Raw genomic sequence first — 20,740 nt, forward strand, 5'->3', positions numbered from 1 at the left:
TCAAGGTTGTAGTGATGAAGGTAGATAATATATATGAAGTGTTTAGTGCCACACATGGCCCATAAAAAGTACACAATAACTGTTAGCTATTATCACTACAAGAATTATATTTAAATAGGCTACACTGACTATACTACTATTTTTTTTCTATTTTTTAAACAGAATTTCAAAAAACATCTCATACTAAACATTTTCCATGAACAATACTGAACATAAGTAGATTAAAAAACAGATAATAAAAAAACAGAAAAACAAATGCTTAAGTTACATAATTGTCATTATTTTCTTTGGTTGACATTGCTATGATTTAAATATGCATTTAATATCTCAGTTCACTGTTAAATGCTGACTTCTGATTTTTTTTCTCACAAAACTCAACAAATGAACTTGTTTTCAAAACCTCAAATAGTTTTATGGATAACAAATTTATATTTAGGATATCAGAAGGGTCACATATCATTTAGGTCTGTGTCTTTCCCAAAAAGAGATCCAAAAGCTCATTTTTCCATTTAGAGGGGCCAAGTGTCTCCACTTTTATACTGTAGCAAATCTCCCAGAATAATTCTGACTCAACCAATAAAACAAAAAGTAAAAAAAAAAAAAAAAAAAGGTAGAAAATGTCAACTGCCAGACAACTCCAAATAAAAGTCAGTGAAGGCTGACAAAACCAAAGAGCAGACAAATTATGGAAATGGTGACATTCTGAAGCAGTCTGGAACACAATCTATACGGATACATTCCTACAAGCAAAAGTGAAAGCACAAATAGAGGAAGAGAAGAAACAAGGGAAATAATAAAGATCAAAGCAAAAGTTGCATCGAAAAAATAGGAGAAGAATAGGAGTGAGACAGGGTTGGAGAAGTACAAAGGACTGTTAGGAAAAAACTCCCAAGCAAAATCAGAGCAACATGATTAGACAGAGTTCTGGTTGTGCTTAAAGTACTTAGAATTGCAGTGGAATGGATGGAAAACAATCATCACAGAGCTACACGCCTTAAAAAAGGTTAATTTTGCATTATGTTAATTAAACCTCAATAAAACTGACAGGCAGGCAGGCAGGCAGACAGACATAGACAAGCAAACCAGCGAAACTAAAAGAAGAAAAGGATAAGATTAGAATACTGAATAACAAAAGCATATGCCAAGGGGATAAGCAGAGTTAGAGAATCTGATAGACTTTGTTTCGTTTGGAAAAATGACCAAGATACTAAGTTTAGATCCCATTAAGTTAAATATACATGTAAAAGTTCTAGTGTAACCACTAAAAGAATAAAAATTCAAGGTGTATCTCCCATATCAGGGAAGTGAAAAAATGGATAGAACAATAGAATAGAGTATAAATTCCCAAAAACAAGGACCATGTTTTATTCTTTTTATTCTCAGTTACTAAGTTTAGTACTAGCACATAAGCAAGAATTCAAACTATGTTTGTTCAATAAGAACAGTAGCAGAGGAGTTCAAGTAAGATCCTAAGCTATGTCACTGCTGCTGTACAGATGTGTCTGGATCTGTCTAGCAAACTAACTGTATAGATAATCACTGTGGGTCTTCTTGCAAGAAAACTCATCCTACGAGAGAGAAAGAATCAGGCAGATACGCCAGACCCCACTAAAAAAAAATAACCATAAAAAGTAGTGGTAGATTCTGAGGACAACATGGTATTTGTTACCCAATTTTGCCTTCCATGGACTCATGTCTAAGGCCTTACTGTAGGAGAAGGAGAAAATAAAGACAGAAGAATTATTTTGCCAGAAATGTATTTCCTAGTTAAACTTCATAAATATTACCCCCAACCTAACGTTATAGCTCTGACTCATACTGAGAATGCCTTCTAAATCAGAAAAATGGACATCAGAGCCAGGGACAAGACAGAGAATCCCAGTCACCTTCTTTTATATTTTCTCTGATCTTTTGTCTCTTTTATAATTAAAGACAGTACATTTTAGTACTTAGATACATGGGCTGTATAATCAAATGGCCTCTGTTAAAGTCTAGCTCTGCCACTTAATAGCCACATGATCTTGAATGTGTTATTTATTCTCTTTGACCCTTGGATTTTTCACTGATAAAATAGGTATAACAATAGTAACCACACAGAGACTTGTGAAGATTCAATAGGTAATATATGTAAAGCAGGTAGCACAGGATTTGGCTCACAAAAAAGCAATAGTTTTCATATAGGTTACTCTAAAATACAATTCTTCTTGGAGTTTTTCATACTGATTTTTTTCCTCATAACAGCATAACTTAGTCTGAATTATTAGAATACTTTATAGTCAAGAACCACATTCAAGGTATGCTATTTTTTTCTACTCACTGGACTACATCATACTGCCCAGGACCAGGCCCTGACTTTATAGGTAACTGTAGTCTTCCCAAAGAGCTGCCAAAATGTATCCCCTTATATTTCAAAGTTGCATTGGAAAAATCCTAAAAACAAAAACAAAAAAAAAGTGAAGATGAGATATAGTTTAAATAAGTCATGAAACAATGTTTAACTTTACTTAAGGCTAAAACAAGGCCTTGGTCAAGGAGTTTCCACTGGTAAACGCTAAATCTTCCTTCATACATCTCAAGCTAAGTTACCACTGCTGTGCCCCATTCCACTCCTGAGTCAGCCGGGATTCCCAGAGAAGTGCCTCTAGTTTTAGCATATCCTCCACCAATATGAACAGCTTTGCTCTTGGCAGTACACTCAGCAATCTAAAATCTTAAGGGCAAGTTAGCTCCTCGTCATTTAAAAAAGGGAGGGAGGCAGAATTGTACGATTTAGGGAATGGGAAAGCCTATGGCTTAATTAAATAGAAATTAAATTAATTTCAAGAAATTAAATTAAAATTCAAACATCACCAACAGATATTAGATAACTTCTAATTACCTAGTATTTAAAACTATAACATATTTATGTAACCTTTTAAAAGAATAAGATATATATAACAACAAATTAACCACTATCCCTAGTTCATTTTACTGTTAATGCTCAAGGTCAGAATCAGTCTTTTAATGCCAAAGAAATTTTTTGTGACATGAGAAATCAACAATCATCTTTCCTTTACATCCACTATAATAAATGTCAAAATTAAGCATGACCCATTAAAAAGGTCACTCTAGTAAAGTTAAAGCACTTGGTTCATTAGAAACTAATAAAATAGTAAAGTATAACACAAGAACAGTAGCTTCTCTTATAGGAATTCTCTTCTGTTGACCTAATACATTCTAAATCATTTAAGAATTTTTAAAAATCTCATTTTTTTAACTGATGTTAAAAGGTAAACTCTAGTCTATTTAGCTTATTTTTCAGTTCACATTTGTAAAAATATAGTTTTAAAATAAGCTTAAATTATTAAAACAATTAATATATATGTTGAATAAAATCCCCATAACATAAACTTATCGTTTAACCGCATAAAACAGTGTGTCAGTTGTTCTAGATGACTATTATTATTCTAGAACAGTGGAAACAACCTCTCTCAATTACTATTATAAACAATATTAATGAAATAAATAGTAATATTACTGATTAAAAAGTATAATTGCAGTTCAAAGTGGTGAATCAAACCCACATCTGCCCCACTCTCACCAAAATTTCAAAGGTGTATAAAATAAACACAAATTATCAGTGGTAGAAACTAAGAGAAGGTATCATTCACATTCTAAAACTTCAAGGAATTTCTGGAAAATATACCACAGCAGAGACTAGAACCAGAAAAAGACCTCACTGCATGTGAAAAGAACCTCAGCTGAACCCTATTAACATCCCCCGAAGGACAGAAACTGGAGTTAAGGATGGACTCTTGGGTAGTGAGTAGAGAGCAATTCTCAAAACTACTAATAACTTTGGAGATTTGCACCAGTGCCATTACATGAAGTGATGAAAGAGAATGCTAACACCCACTCTATTGTTGGTGTGGATGATTGAAAATAAACTGGAAGCACTGCCACTGGCCCCTAATGAGGACAGACTCTAATTAGAGAGGCAGCACTCCAGAAAGCTTTGGGATGCCACAACAAAATCCAAAGAGAAGCTGGTACAGCACTAAAATTCCCTACTATGGGAAAATGCCTTTACTACCTAGAACTTAGCACCAACAACTAGTCCTTAGATATCACAAAATACAAACATAATAAAACTAAACTTTCCATTCTACACCCACCTGATCTTAAAGAATCAAATAGGGGCCAACATAATCTCTGACAGAACTTTGATGTTTGCATGAAGTGAAATGGGACCATTGTTGATTCTTTTATCATAGATGCAATCTCATAGAGAAACTGAATTATAGTTTTTCTAAAGGTTTCTCCTGCTTCAACTTCAGTAAATCCCCTTGTATGTTCCTTGCTTGGGGTAGTGGAGGATGTTGGGGCTGAGGGTGGAGAAACAGAGAGTTACCAGCCATGTCCAACTAAGATTCAGACATGTTTGGGAATGTGTAATGAACTAACAGAGCAAGTCAACCAGAAGGTGTACGTGAAAACTAATCCTATGAGAAGCAGCTAATCATGATGACCCCATCCAGTAAGAAAATCCTAGTGTTAAAAGAGTAGCAATGCTAAAGCAAGTATTTTCTGTTGATTGAATTTGCCTCCTAACAGACAGTCCCCACTGGGTTTAAGCCTGTGTCCTGTAGAGCACAAAGGTGCCATGATAAAAATCTAAAAGACCTGTTTCATTAAAACACTGGTAAAAATTAGCACCACTTTTAGACCCCTCTAATAGAGTATAAGACAGAGAAACAGCATTATCCCCTCAACTTCACCCTGGCTCATCACGCAGCTTTAGCTGTGATCAAGCACATTGCTGGAAATGCCCAGCAGAGAGCACCACCTGGCAAGAGACTGAAGTGCCTGGTGGAGCAGCAGCTGTCTCAGTGGAGACAGACTTGTTCAGGAGGATGGCTGAGACAGCCCCTGAGGAATTCTAGAAACACCTGGGAAGGGGAACTTTGCCAAAGGCTGAACGTCCTCTAGGTCCTCTACATCAATAGGAGGAGACAACATACATACATTTGAGTTATTAACATAATTCTGACTCTCTTTAGTACCCACAATCCAATGAAGATAGGAAAATTTGTTACATAAATAAAAAGGATTAATCTTTATTTCCACTAGGAATATTTCTAGCACTATAAGTGGTCTCAATGTGCTTAGATTATTGATATGCGGATCCCTTCTAGTGGATTATAACAAAAAGAGCAGAGAGGTATTTTCCCCTCTTCACTATGGACGTTCAGCCTTAACATATGAAGCTATAACACTATAAAGCACTTTATCAAAGTAAGATATTAGTATTATTATAAGTAGGTTGCCTAGGTGATACATAACTCCCAAGCCCAGATGCTTGTCAATTGTAGAAGGAACAGAGCTATGAATAAAAACTGCAAGAGCTACCCCACCAATCTCTACAACACAATGGGTATACACTCCTTTGGCATTCCTGAGTATAACGCAAAAGGAAATAAGGAGTCAGATCATCCCAAGGCTTTTGAGTCTGGGGTTCTAGAGACAAATGCTATAACATCTATCAGAACAGCACAGAAAAATGGCCCAGGCTGACGTGTGCAGCAGAGCAGCAGAGCAGCAGATGGTAGTAGAGGAGTACTGGAGGGAACCATAGCATCCACCAGAGTAGCTGAAAAGCAGCCTGTTCCTTTGGGTCAGTGGCAACTCCAAAGACTGCTGCATCCTACAGAACTTCTGGAAAAGAAAGAATGATGAGCCACACAACACTTTCTTTTGCTAAAGTAAGTGTTCTGCACCATCTTTCAAATGGAATTACCTAATAGAGCCATTGATTTTAAAGTACATATACGATTTTGGTGTTAGAAAGAGTAAACTTTGTCATTTGTGTTGTACTCTATTTTTACTAAGAAATTAAGCAGAATTTCATAACTGTGCAGATTTTAGGCATAATAAGCAGTGACGTACACAAATGTAGAACTTTGTTCTAATATAATACAGCCAAATTAGATATGTTAGATATTTTATATATTTCAGGCAGTATATCTAATATATAGCCTATATATTTGTAATTACTTTATAATTTGTAATCTGATTTACTATAGCCTATATATTTGTAAAAAAAAAAATCAATATTCTAAAACAGAGCATTTTGATGAATCATCTTTTACATCACATTTTTATAGCTTAAAAAATACATGTTAAGTTTCATATCAATTCTTTTAACCCAGCATTTCAGGACCTTGGGCAGAATTATGTCCAAGAAGCTTTCTTCAGGTTAATTTATATTATTGTGATTTTGTGGTTCAACTGTTTAACAATTCTTAAGGTAATCCAGTAGAAGGAAAGATTACACATATACATACACACACACCATTCAAGACATTAGCTAAATCTTTTTCGTACGCACACACTAAAATTCATTTCAGTTAAACCATGTGAATTGACAACTACTTAACTCACTAACTTCTGCAGTACTCAGGTAAGTGTTCAATCAGAAATTTTAATTTAAAAGCCTTTTAAAAATACAGACAGAAAATGAAGAATAAATTGATGCACTCAACTCAAAATCACACTCTCTTTATGTCAAGAAGTGTTGACAATACCAACTTCAAGGTCGCTGTCAACATGGAAAATCATTAGCAAATAAAATATGACTTAATTCAAGCAAACTCAGCATGGAGGTGTATTATTTTATGTGAATGTTGTAACAGAACTTGAAGAAGAATTACTCATTGCCACTCCCATTGACAATGAAATGAATGAAGAAGGGGCTATGCAACTTTCCCCCGTGTCTTTTCTATAATTAAGCATGGAAATAGAACTTGTGAAGAATTAAAAGTCCCAAAGTGCACCAACTCAAACACTAATGGACTGCCTTCCAGTGTGGCAGCACACAGGTATATCCCAGCAGGTCTTCATTAGCAAATATGTCAGTGTCATAATTCCAACCACAAATTTTGCTTGTGAAATCCACCTCTGAAAAGTACATTTCTAATGGTTACCTGGGCTCTTCTAAAAAAAAAAGAGAAAGAAGCTAAATTCTATAATTCAAAATGTAACACAAAATAATATATAGAGACAATTTCTCTTTACAGATTAAATATAGCTAAAACATCATTTGTTGGCCAGAGTCTTATATAACTCAATTTCAGAGTTGCTTCTAGATTTAAGCTATAAAAGACACCTTCAGCAGATGTCATTCACCATTTCAGGGAAGAACCACAATAATTACCCATCTATTAGATTATTTTCTTAATTTTCTAGTAATATTCACATTTGGAAACTGAGCCCACATGTAGTATTATCTCAAAAAGCAGCTGAAGAGATATATAGAATTATCAGAAATTTGGATAATATTTGAATTAACATTACTATATTATCAATTTTGCAGTAGTCTTTGAGGAACCTGTGTTTTTTTCCTGCAGGAAAAACAAGAAAATAAAGCCTTCAGCTGCTAAGCTTTGATACCCTATCTCTAGTTCTTCTCCCAAATTCAAGATGGAGATTTCAGAAAATACCATAATTAAATTCAAATTAAACTTTGTTGAATCTCCCTGAATATTAACAACTATGTCTTTATATGTAAATCCATGTTTTTACATAACATGTTTTCTTAAATTATATCTAGATTTTTACTCTAATAAATAAAATTGGATTGACTCAATAATTACTAAAGTAGGTCATCAAATAAATGGGACCTATTAAAATTATGGAATAAATTTTCTTCTTCTTATTTCTGTCTTCTATGAATAATAATTTATCTAGAAAGAAATCTAATTTTATATGTCAAAGCAATGTTTATTCATATATGAAAAAGGTTTTGTACATCCAGGGAAGCTTGGAGGCAATATTATGGCCTTCTAATAGATGATATATTATTACAAAACAAAGAATTATATATAAAAAATATAATTTTAAAGCAAGAATAACATTTTAAGATTTAAGTTAAGAGTTATCAGAGAATTGTTTAAGCTAAGGCCAAGGATCTATGACTACTGTGAAAAAAAAAACACTAGTTCAAATATATTAGACCAAAGTTTTTTCCCAGGATATTTCAGATAAGGAAACTTAGCACAAAGACCTTAAGTAACTTGGCCAAGGACAAATAACTATTAAGTGGTGAAGCCAAGAAACAAATCCAGGCAGTCTGGCCCCATTACACTACCTCCCATAACTGTTCTTTACCTTGGACAGAATATACTAATATTAGACCATAGGACTTCCATTAATTTCACTGTAATTTTTACAGAATTTATCTCCATTGTTCTTCTAAGTATATCTTACTCAAATATCTAAGATAATAGCACTGTCTGCTGATGAAGAATAATTATTTTGATATTAACAGGATGATGGGATAGTCAAGGCCTGGAAAACCAGATATGGCACAGAGGGGGGAGCAAAATATTCTTGGGACAAAAGACTCCACAGCCAGAAAGAAATGGGAATTCTCAAAGTGAGAACAGAAGACACATCTATAACTTAAAATATTCTTACTCTCCATTTTACCAGAGGTAACCTGATTCTTCATAAGTTTTATAGCATGGAGCAGTCCATCAGGTCTTAAAACATCTGTATTTGAACATAAAATGTATCATTTCTAGTACGTTCCATAATTAATAGGAATCTAAAAGGGGAGTTACAAACCAAAAAAAAAATAATACTGGCTTATGTATTTATCTTTACCATTTTTCTTTAATTGTGTGGGTTTGAGTTATTGCTTAATGACCTTTCATTTCAGCCTAAAGAACTCCCTTTAGTATTCATTTCAGGGGATGTACTAGAGATAAATTCTATCAGTTTCGGTTTATCTGGGAATGTCTTAATTTTGCCTTCATTAACAAAGAATAGTTTTGCTGATTATGGAATTCTTCATTGGCAGTCTTTTTTTTTCCAGCACTTTGAATATATCATCCCATTGCCTTCCAGCCTCCATAGTTCCTGGTAAGTCAGTTGTTAATCTTATTAGGTATTCCTTGTTACTTCTCCTGCTGCTTTCAAGATTTCTCTGTCTTTGTCTTTCAATAGTTTGTGATGTGTCTAGGTGTGCATCTCTTTGCATTCATACTACTCGGAATTCACTGAGCTTCTTGTATGTGTAGATTAATGTTTTTCATCAAATTTGGGATGTTTTCAGTCATTATTTCTTCAAATATTCTCTCTGCCCCTTTCTCTTCCTTTTCTCCTTCTGGGATTCCCATTATGCATATGTTGGTATACTTGATGGTGTCTCACAATTCTCTGAGGCTATGTTTATTTTTCTTCATTCTTTTTTCTTTCTGTTTATAAGACTGCACATCAATTGACTTGTCTTCAAGTTTGCTAATTCTTTCTTCTGCCAGTTCAAATCTGCTATTGAATCCCTCTAGTGAATTTTTCATTTCCATGATTGTACTTTTCAATTTCAGAATTTCTACTTGTTTTTTTTCTATAATTTCTATCTCTTTACCGATATTCTCTATTTGGTGAGACACTGTTCTTATATTTTCCTTTAGTTCTAGTTATACACAGTTATACATAGCTTCTTTTACTTCTTTGAATATATTTAAAATAGCTTATTTAAAGACTGTCTAATAAGTCCAACATCCTGGCTTCCTCCAGAATAGTTTCTTTTTTTTTTTTTTCCTGTGAGGAAGATCAGCCCTGAGCTAACATCCATCCTAATCCTCCTTTTTTTGCTGAGGAAGACTGGGTGTGAGCTAACATCTATTGCCAATCCTCCTCCTTTTTTTTTTTCCCCAAAGCCCCAGTAGATAGTTGTATGTCATAGTTGCACATCCTTCTAGTTGCTGTATGTGGGACGTGGCCTTGGCATGGCCGGAGAAGCAGTGCGTCGGTGCGCGCCCAGGATCCGAACCCAGGCCGCCAGCAGCAGAGCACACGCACTTAACCGCTAACCCACGGGGCCAGCCCAAGAATAGTTTCTATTGATTGCTTCTTTTCCTATGCATAAGCCATATTTTTTTTTGTTCTTTGCATGTCTCATAATTTTTTGTTGAAAAATTTTAGATAATATAATGTGGCAACTCTGAAAATCAGAATGTCTTCCTGCCCCAAGGGTTTGTAAGTTGTTTGCTTGTTTAGTGATTTTCCCGGACTAATTCTCTAAATTCTGCATTCTTTGTCATGTGTGTCCACTGAAGTTTCAGCTTGGTTAGCCGAGTGGTCAGGTAATGATTAGACAGAGGTTTCCCTAAACGCCTTGAGCCAGTAGGTCTCTCAGCTTTGCAAGGGTGCTCTGTGCATGTGTTGAGGCACACCTTCAACGCTCAAGTCGGCAGTTTACAAGTCTGCCTTAGCCTTCACTTTCTGCTTGTGTAGAGCCTCAAAGCCACCTAGAGCTGAGAGATTTGTACCATTTCAAGTCTGTTTTTTGCAGTGTTGGGTTAGCAATTCTGAAACTACTTTCAGTGTTTTATAGGATTAAGCAAATAAGTAAATATATTGAGGATGATAGGAGTCAGGTTTCTCATCGTGAAAGAAAGGAGTTCAAATATGGTAAAGGAAAGACTAGAATAAACCTGTAGAATTGGAGGTATTGGTATAAACTCAAAGTTTTTAATAGACAGATAGATAAAAAATAAGTATAAATTTCTAACTCTTCCACTGAGTTGGCCCAGAAGCAATGAAATCCCAGTAGCAGTGTGCGTACTAGTGTACTGATCTTGTTTTGAAATACCATTCTCCACTAAAGGAAAGTAGGGCTCCTTGAAAAAATGGCTGATTCTAAGGCTGGGACAGTGAAAAAAATGAGGTAACCTTGGAACATCTTATTGTACCAGAAGGTAAGGAAATGCTCAAAGAATGATTGGGATATGTCAGAAAGACAAAAAAAGCAGCTTGAAAGGGCTCCCAAGGGTCAAATCTGAGGTAATTTAAACCTCAAAATAAATAATGAGAGTAATAAATAATAACCCTTTGAGTAAAACAGGAATTCATGAATCCATACTGATATAAATACATAAATGGGAAAGAATATAAAACTCTTTATAGTAAAATGCCAACAAAAAATTGTAAAGAAAAGATGGAGTTAGAAAACCACCATTTGATAAACATCACAGTAAAATGGATTCAGGTATCATCAATGAATGTTAAAATAGTAAGTGAGAGTTAGATGAGGAATAGGATATCTATTTTTTCTTAAAGTAACTCTCCAAAATATTTATAAATTTTAAAAAATAGTAACTTCACAGTAGATAAAACTGGAAGACACCACCTCAAGTCAACATCACCAGTTATAGGATAAACAGACACCTTGTGCCTCTTTATGTGACACATTGAGGATACATCGCTTCTGTAGTATTCCTGCCAAAATATATAAACTTATTCTAATAATGAGAAAATATACACAAACCCAAAATTGAGATACATTCTACAAAATAAATAGCCTGTACTCCTCAAAAAGTCAAGGTTACAAAAGACAAAGAAAGACTGAAGAACTGTTCCAAATTAAAGGAATCTAAGGAGATATGATAACTAAATGCAACATGTAATACTAGATTGGACTGTGGACCAAATTCTTTTTTTAAAGGATATCATTGAGATAATTAGAAATATTTTTAAAGATATGTAAATTAGATAATAGTCTTATAAAAATGAAAATTTCCTGATTTTGATAATTGCATTGTGGTTATAAAAGAGAATGCCTTGTTCTTAGGAAATTTACATTGAAGTATTTAGGAGTAAAGGAGCATCATGTCTGAAAAATACTCTCAAATTGCTGAATAAAAATAATAATATAAATATAGAGAAAGAAAAAATGATAAAGCAAATGTGATAAAGTGTTAACTGCAGAATCTGAGTGAAAAATATATGGGAATTATTTGTATTATTCTTGTAACTTTTCTATCAGTCTGAAACTATTTCAAAATTTCAAATTATCTTTTAAAAAAGAAACTTACTAACTGGGAACAATGAATGAATTAGATCAAATATATCCATATGGTTAAATCTAGAAAATATAACATTAAGTGAAATAGCAAGCAACCTACATACCAGATAATACCATTTACTTAAATTTTTTAAGTCACACAATATATATTGTTATTCATGTATGTAATAAAGATTTAGTGTTTACTTTGGCAAAGGGAGAAGAATGGAGGGAGGGAAACTGGGTAGGGCAATAATTGCAATAATATATTTATTTTAAAATATAGCTAATTCGAGTGTGACAATTTTAATGTTATATGTGATGGTGGGTACATGAGTATCTATTATTATATTTATAGTATTCAATTGTAATTATATAAATTACAATAAAAATATCTTAACAAAAAAACTTCTTAACAAAAAAATTCAAAGAATCTAAGTCCCCAAAATGCCCCAGTATTCCTACTGACACAAACTAAATGGTTTCTGAAGGTGCTGAGAGCCTAAGTGCAAAGACGGAGACACGACAAACAAAAAAGTATTGAGTACTGGGAGTGAAGGTCAAACCAAGTCCTGAGAATATCTGTTCTTTGTCCAAGGTATCTCTTCAGCTGCTCCTTAAGTCTACATTTAATTTTTGCCAGTTTCTTGACCAGGATTACTTCTTTCAGATCTCATAAACATACGAAAATACAACAGGTTCAAAGCACTATGTACTTAAATCAGACATATTATCTATATTCAGGGATAACTCAGACATTTCAACTGGCTGAATGAAATTTTGACTCAACTCTGGCCAGGTTTGAAATTTAAAAGCTGGATGAAATAGATCTGTTATATTATGTTTGATATTTTAATCAAAGAGAAGCTGTTTATCGTTTTTTACAATCATTTGTGAAATAAATAATGCTTACCCTACCAGATTCAAATTCTTTTATAAATAAAATGCTCCTTTTCCCTTTCAAATTAAGGAAAAGAATATCTATCTATTGAATATGATTATACATTGTAGCAGAGACTTCTAGTAAGTTAAACCTGTCTCCTCTTCCTCCCATATACAGTTAGACTATATTTCTATATTTCCCAGCCCCCTTGGGAGTTAAGTGTGTCTACCTGACTGAGCTTTAACTCCCAGGACTAGCCTACAAAAACCTCCTCCTAGCAATCCTGCACCCTCTTTCTCCTTCAGCCAGCTCGATACAAATGACACCAGGGCCCTCAGGGATAATAGTAACATGAATAGAATAAGCCTGTGTCCTTGAATCTCTACATGGAGGAAAGTCTCTTTTCAACAAGGAATAAACATATGAATGATGAGAAAAAGAATTTCTGCTGTATTAGGCCACTGAGATTTGGGGGTCTATTTGTTACTGCAGTTACTGTTACATTAACTAAAACCTGCCTAATCATAAGCAAGCTCCCAATTGTCAACATGAAATGCATTTTACTTACAAACTGAGGTTTATAGTAGGCTGGACCTAGTGTGTTGTCACTAGCAGGTGGAAAATGTCTTATAATACTGTCATCCTCATTAATATGATAACCATATGACCATCCACAAGAAGGAATTGACGGAACATAAATACTTCTGGAAACTGTAGGTACCCTTGAAATTTTCTGTAAGAAAACATTTTATATTATTTACTCAAAGGCAAGAGAAGGAATGAAGAACATTAAAATTTACTAAAAGGCAACTATTAAATATTGACAATCAGTTTCATAATATAAAACAAAAATGTTTGTTCTATAAAACTAATTTAAAGGAGTGAATTCAAGTCTCATCTCATCATATAAACCAAGATCATATATACTATTACTATTGAAGCCACCTTAAGAGGCAAGAAGTCTCTCTCACTTGGCTGAGTTATTTATCTTGCTTAGTAAAGCAAGTATTACTGATTCAAAAAACAGGCATTTTGGGGCCGGCCCCGTGGTTTAGCGGTTGGGTGCACGTGCTCCGCTACTGGCAGCCGGGGTTCGGATGCGGGCGCACGGACACACCACTTGTCCGGCCATGCTGAGGCAGTGTCCCACATACAGCAACTAGAAGGATGTGCAACTATGACATACAGCTATCTACTGGGGCTTTGGTGAGAAAAAGGGAAAAAAAAAAAGGAGGAGGATTGGCAATAGATGTTAGCTCAGAGCCGGTCTTCCTCAGCAAAAAGCAGAGGATTGGCATGGATGTTAGCTCAGGGCTGATCTTCCTCACAAAAAAAAAAAAAAAAACAGGCATTCATTACTACAGTTACATCAACAATCAGCAGTTCAAAGTGGCTACTTGTGCTTTGCTATCACAGTTTCTGCCAGGCAAAACCAAATTTTATACATTTCTGTAACATTTCCTGGCTTCGTTCCTTCCCAGTTTCTGACTTATCTCCATATTACCGGCACCCTGTATAAATATCCTAATTGCAAACTATGTAGCAAGGAAAATGTTTACAATGCTAAAAGGAAATAAAAAACATAAAATATAAAATTGAATTTATGCCTATAGCTATGTAATTTATGTGAAATTATATGTAAGTGTAGAAAGTCATATACATATATGATTTAATACTGAAAGGAGCTATGCAAAAATTAACAATTATCAACATTAGAGTCAGAAATTTCAGGGTGATTATCCTTTTTTAAAAAGTTTCTTTAATGTAAAATATTTTATAATTTAAATAAAAATAGGAAGGAGTAACATATATTAGAAATACTAGCATAAAATATATCAAATAAAATACTTGCATTTAAAAGATTTAGCTATCTGGAAAATTACTTATTAAGAATATATTGATCCTCTGTAGTTTCTGAATAAATAAACAAATGCTAGAGTTGAGTGCACACATGCCTAATATATAGTTATGTTATAAACATACTACCACTGGCATAATTTTACTTTTTTTTATCATTAGAGACAACTATTAAGTAGTTTCAGTGATACTTATGAGACTAATTACAAAATTAAAACAGGAATGTTCGAAAATTATTTGTATGATATCCAGACTTTCCAAAATATAGCCCCTGCCTCTTTCTCCATCCTCTACTCTCCCTAGATCCTGTACTCCAAATATTCCAAAGAACTTTCTTCTTCCCTGAACATACCATGTCATTAAATACCTCACTGTCTTTATTCACGTGGTTTTCTCTGCCTGGAGTGGTTTCTGCCATTCCTTTTAACTACTTAGTGAATCCTTCTTCAAGATCCACTTTGGGGGCCAGCCCCATGGCGCAAGCGCTCCACTGCGGCAGCCCCGCGAAGGATCCCGGGCACGCACCCAAGGATCCCTGGCGCGCACCGATGCACCGCTTGTTAAGCCATGCTGTGGCCGTGTCCCATGTAGAGTAGAGGAGGATGGGCACAGATGTTGGCCCAGGGCCAGTCTTCCTCAGTGAAAAGGAGGAGGATTGGCATCGGATGTTAGCTCAGGGCTGGTCTTCCTCACACAAAAAAAGATCCACTTTGATTGTGATATCCCTGTTCCTTCCAAAAGCTCTCTACTTTGGACTACTAGTGAACATTTTATTATGATACATGTTTATTAAAATAGCATTTCATCCACTGTTTTGTACAGAATTTCATTCATTACCTCCCTGTTAAAATTACAGATCCAAGGGAGCAGTGATTTGTCTTCTATGGATTATCAGGGCCTAGCATCGTGTCTGGTAAACAAAGTGACTCAAAAAATGTCTGATAAACCCTTGCACAAGTAAATGAACATTCACTTTGTCCCCACACATGAAATAGCTGATATTACACTTATAAATCTTAACCTGCGCTGATATTATTACTCAACTGAGTACTTACCCCCAAAACATATCCTCCTAAACAAAGAAATGATTAAAATTTAATTAATATGAGCCATGTAAAGGAGTTATGGAAAGAGAAGAGTGAACCACTCTAAATAAACCATGACCAAAATCTGCTAGATTATATTATTTATTTCAAAGGCATAGGCCTTTGGTTTAAAAATTATTCATTACATAACACAAACCTACCTTTCCAAACATATCACCTGCTTGTCTCCTACACAAATTCTTTGCTCCAGTCAAAATAATCTTCTCATTGCCCTCCATAAGATTCCACTTCTCTGTCTTCACTCATGTAGCTCTCCATGCCTAGAATGCATACTCCCCCTATTCTTCAGGGCCAACCTCCTCTATAAATCCTCTACCAGTTACACTTCCCCATAATGTAGTAGCCCTCCTTTAAATTCCCATGGCATTTAAGTGCATACTCACTCATTTAGCACCTGTCCCATTTCATCTTGCCTTAGTAGCAATCCATACAGCTCCTATCCATCTAAATTTTAAACTTTTTTATTTCAGGAATCATTTTTTTAAATTTCACTGTATTATTAACAGTACTTAACACATAGTTTCTTCTCTATACATACAGGTAAACCCCTCAGGTGGTTTTTAAAATCTCCCTTACTTTCTGTTCACCATAGACATTGGAAATGATTATAGATTTATCAAAAGCAAAAATGAAGTCAGATGTTAATACAGTTAAAAACTGAAGGTTACAAGGGCCAGCCCCGTGGCATAATGGTTACGTGTGCGCGCTCCACTGCTGCCAGCCCTGGTTCGGATCCCGGGCGTGCACCGAGGCACCGCTCTCGGGCCATGCTGTGGTGGTGTCCCATATAAAGTGGAGGAAGATGGGTACAGATGTTAGCCCAGGGCCAGTCTTCCTCAGCAAAAAGAGGAGGATTGGCACGGATGTTGGCTCAGGGCTGATCTTCCTCATAAAAAAAAACCGAAGTTTATAAACATCAAGTATTCATTTAATTATAAACTAACTACAATATGGATACTAATAAACCTACTATTTTCATAGTAAGGCTTTTTAAATGTACTTATCACATAAAACATTAAACTTTTTCTATTTTATTTTAACCAAAAGAAATGTCATTAGAAGCATAATTTAAAATAGCAACGTACTAAGTGAAGACGCTCTTTAGCCTCTAGTGCTTTTCCGTTCATGATATCTAATGTTCCAGGAGAACACCGATCATAGCTTGCTGGTCCTGGACCATCTGAAATAATCCTCTTAAAACGTTTCTCTCGATTTTGTAGACTATGGCCTCCTTTTATATTATACTAAATTACAGGGGAAAAATATATGAAATAATTAAAAGAAGTACTTTATAATTAATACCTATTTGATAAATATTACATATGAACAAACAGTTTCAAAACCCAACCTGAGATAGTTAAAGCTCTTGACTGAAGACATATTTCTGGAAAAAGAGGATAATAAGAGAAGATGACAAGTATAGCTGTCAGTTTTAACTCTGAACTCAAACTAAAATTTACTGTACTTAGAACATGCTAAGAAAATGCAAAACTCAGTTTTAAAACAGGAATCAGAGACAAAGGAATCTCCAAAGCTGTAGAGCAAGAATAAAGAGAGTATGTTTACAGGCCCCTGGAGAATCTGGACCTCTGAAATGAGCTAAAAATGTTGGTACTTATAGCGCAGGGAAAAAGAAAACCTTCCAAACTTGCTTAGGATTAATTATTTTCATGAATAACATTTTGGTCATTTCCAGGGACGTTTGTGTAGGCTTATTGGCAACAGCTTGGTTTTATGCTCACATTCGTTTTAAACATTGTTTATTGCAGAGAAAGCACTGGGAGGACTCTTCCATGGATCTCCATGCCACACATTTGGATTCTCTAGAATCAGAAAATTATCAACTGGCTAATAGCCAGTTCATTCAGATAAAATTCCATCATACTAGTTCCAATAAACAGTCATAGTGCAATCATTTCAAAGATGATTCATAATAATAGTGGTTGGCATTTGATTGATTTACTAACAGACCTTTTCACGTGGTGTGTACTTGTCAGTTGTTCACAATCACTACTAACTGAGCCTATCTCTAGTTTGCACCTTATTCAGCTGCATTCAGCTTTTAAGAAATACATAAAGAGGTCTTCTTTTAAAAAATGAGTCAAATTGTATTCTTATATAGCCAGTTCACCACTTGATTACTGCTTTAAATTGATCACAAGTCCTATGTTTAAAGAGTTTGGATCTATAATAATAGACTTCAATGATTTTGCAAAAACATTAATATTACAAGTTTGATAAAAAGTAAAATCATATAAAAAGAGAAGACCTCCTCAAATTTTGATTCTTTGAAAGCCATTACTATAGTCTCTATGATCTTACATTTTAAACTGCAATTTGAATTTATATTGAATTCTGCAACAGAAGATAGTAAAATCAATCTAATCTGATATTTTTTAACTGTGGTACAAATTAACCAGGATTTTTTTTCAGATTATTCATATTTCATAATCACCAGTTGTACTGATCTTACAAGAGGTTACAAAAGCAACTGCCATATGTCAAATAAACGACCAAAAAATTATATTACTGAGTAATTATACATTTTATACAAAAACCTATGACAAAATGTTCTTATTACTTCTTGAGTACTGCACTTTTGTCTATATGCTATGGTTATTTGATGAATTATTATATTGTCATGAACCTCCCAACATTACAGGAAGCAGAGTCTCACCTGAAGGGTGAAGCCATGCACTGTATCACATATAATATTCTGTCATTCAGCTGTAGTGAGGTGTATCTCAGATCAAAACTCAGACCTAATTTGGACATCTATTCCTAGGCCTAGGTAATGAGAAATATGAAAGAAACTATTATCTGGACCCAGGGAAGAGATGCCCACATCTAGAACCATTCTCATGTAGCAAGGAATAAGATGGTACCTGCCATGCAGAAACAGGTCAGTAAGTGGAGAGACTAGAACTAGAAAACATAAATGAAATTTGTACTGACACTTTGGAGAGGGAGTCATCCTAGGAAACAAAATATGAACAGAACAAGGTATGTGACTTAATAAGCTAATTATCTATCAAATGATCAGAAGCCCGCACTTTGTAAATTTGATTCTTCTGCTTTTTATTTTCTTAATTTCCTTTATGTTCTTTTCTACTAAGCAAACTTCATTTTGAAAAAAATTAGCATGCTTCAGATATGCTAAAGGAAACAAAGGAAAAGCAATTTTGCCCATAACTGAGCAAGAGCTGAAAAGGTAAAAAGTATACCCCACCCACACCCCAGACTTTGGAATAGTGGTGACGACCAAAGTGAAATAACCATAAAAGGACCAGAGAAACAGAGAAGACCAAACTGGGATTCACAGTATCAACTCCCAAATGTTCTGCTTTTATAAAAGCCTCAAGTATTCTGTATTCTACAGTGGAGTTGGCCCTCAGAACTACAACCCACAATTTCAGTTTTTTAAAATTTTATTTAAAGTCTCCAAATAATATTTACTAAGTAATTGCTGATAGAAAGCAACATTTTAACCTATGCTTCCAAAAGAAAAGTATAAAAATAAATTGTTAAAGACTTGCATTGATTACCAATAAGATCATCCCTTTAATTATTATCCAGTATATTAATTAATTACAGAATTAACATGTAAACCATGTCACATTTCCTAATTTAGCCATTTAAAATGAAATGGACTTTATTTTTTAAACAGTGTGATAAATTCACACTTCTTGAACTTCTACAAGTTCTGCAAGGCTTTACCTTAAAACCACAAAAAAAAAAAAAACAGCAATCGAGTAAATAAGTTATAAGTCATTTTTTAAACCAAGGAAATCAATCTTCTCCTGGCATTTGTTTATAGTTTTAAGAGGAAAAAGAACCCTAGAACCCTTTTTCTTAGATCACCTATTAAACACAAAAAAAGCACATTTCCTAATTTCTTATTCTTGAAATCTAAAAAACATACCCAATTTGGAATAAAATAAAATTTGATCAAAATTGTACTTTATATTATTTTACATGTGGAATTGACTAAAATCAGTATTAACATAAAATAACATTCCAACACCCTGATACTTATTATATTTAACAAGTTTGAAATCTACCTATTGTGTATTTTAATACATTACCCTCTTGGAATACTGGAGCTACATATCAGTCTTAATAAGGGAACCAATGGTAGAACTAGCAAGCCAATACACCCATAATACGCTGGTCTATGTGGGAGTGGAAAGAGGAGTGACACTTCCAACGATACATCGAACAACTCACTATCTAATTTTTTGCTTTTTGTCCTCTAGGCTCTAGTATTCCAGAAGTTTTAAGACCCCAGGGAGGAGCAATTGATGTCCCACTGAATTGGAAGCTGAAACCATCAACTGGCTATCCCAGGCTCTCTATGCTACAAAGCAGAAAGCAAAATAAGGAGGTTAATGTATTGGCTGAGGTGATTAACCCTAACCAGGACTGAAAAACAGGACTAATGAGAGCCAAGGGGAGTGTGGAGGGATAGCACACAGGGACATCCTGCAGAGCTTTCTTTCACTATAACATCCAGTGAAAATACTAAGGGCTAGTTTACTTAAAGGTTTGAGAAGCAAGCCTGAGAATCAAGAGCTCAGATTCCTTAGAACTGAAGATTCGAGTCACCCCACCAAGCTAAGAACTCCACACGATCAAGTCTTTGTTGAAGAGATGGGGAACATGGAATGAGTAATGGGAAATCTTAAGCTACCGATAGCCTCGTGATGAGTTACAGAAACAGAACAGGTCCCCAGCTATATTTCCTTGCTTCCTACATCAGCTTCTTTCATTTTCCCTCTCTTTTTTTCCCCTTCTATTGTAAAATGGCAACACTAATAATAGTTAAAATTTATTGAAAACTAACTATATAGTCAGGCACTATTCTAATGCTTATTAACATATTTAATCCTTAGAAAAAGCCTACAAAGTTATTACCCCTACTTAACAGATGAGGAAACTCAGGCCCAAAGAGATTAAGTGGTTAAAATTAAGTTTCACAGCTAATAAATGGCAGATAATGATTTTGAATCTAGGTAGTCTAGCTCCAGAGTCCACACTCCTAACCACTTCTTTATAATATCTCATGTT

At 34.6% G+C, this 20,740-nt stretch overlaps 1 protein-coding gene across 8 annotated transcripts in view; it reads right to left on the bottom strand.

Moving 5' to 3' along the window:
- STPG2 (sperm tail PG-rich repeat containing 2) overlaps window positions 1–20,740 on the bottom strand; it is a 238,992-nt gene that overhangs the window by 204,718 nt on the left and 13,534 nt on the right. For 6 of the 8 annotated variants that reach the window (XR_009221024.1, XM_058547537.1, XM_058547534.1 and 3 more), the window contains exons 3-5: window positions 16,759–16,917; window positions 13,279–13,443; window positions 2,318–2,430 (exon numbers count right to left, since the gene is read on the bottom strand). Coding sequence is in view for 7 of the 8 variants with exons in the window: in XM_058547537.1 (XP_058403520.1) it covers window positions 2,318–2,430; window positions 13,279–13,443; window positions 16,759–16,917 (437 nt within the window). In the remaining variant the exon portion in view is untranslated. The remainder of the gene's footprint in view (window positions 1–2,317; window positions 2,431–13,278; window positions 13,444–16,758; window positions 16,918–20,740) is intronic. The other 2 variants (XM_058547538.1, XM_058547541.1) reach the window with 2 other exon arrangements.

This window comes from Diceros bicornis, chromosome 8, assembly GCF_020826845.1.
Source record: "Diceros bicornis minor isolate mBicDic1 chromosome 8, mDicBic1.mat.cur, whole genome shotgun sequence".
Lineage (NCBI taxonomy): Eukaryota > Metazoa > Chordata > Mammalia > Perissodactyla > Rhinocerotidae > Diceros > Diceros bicornis.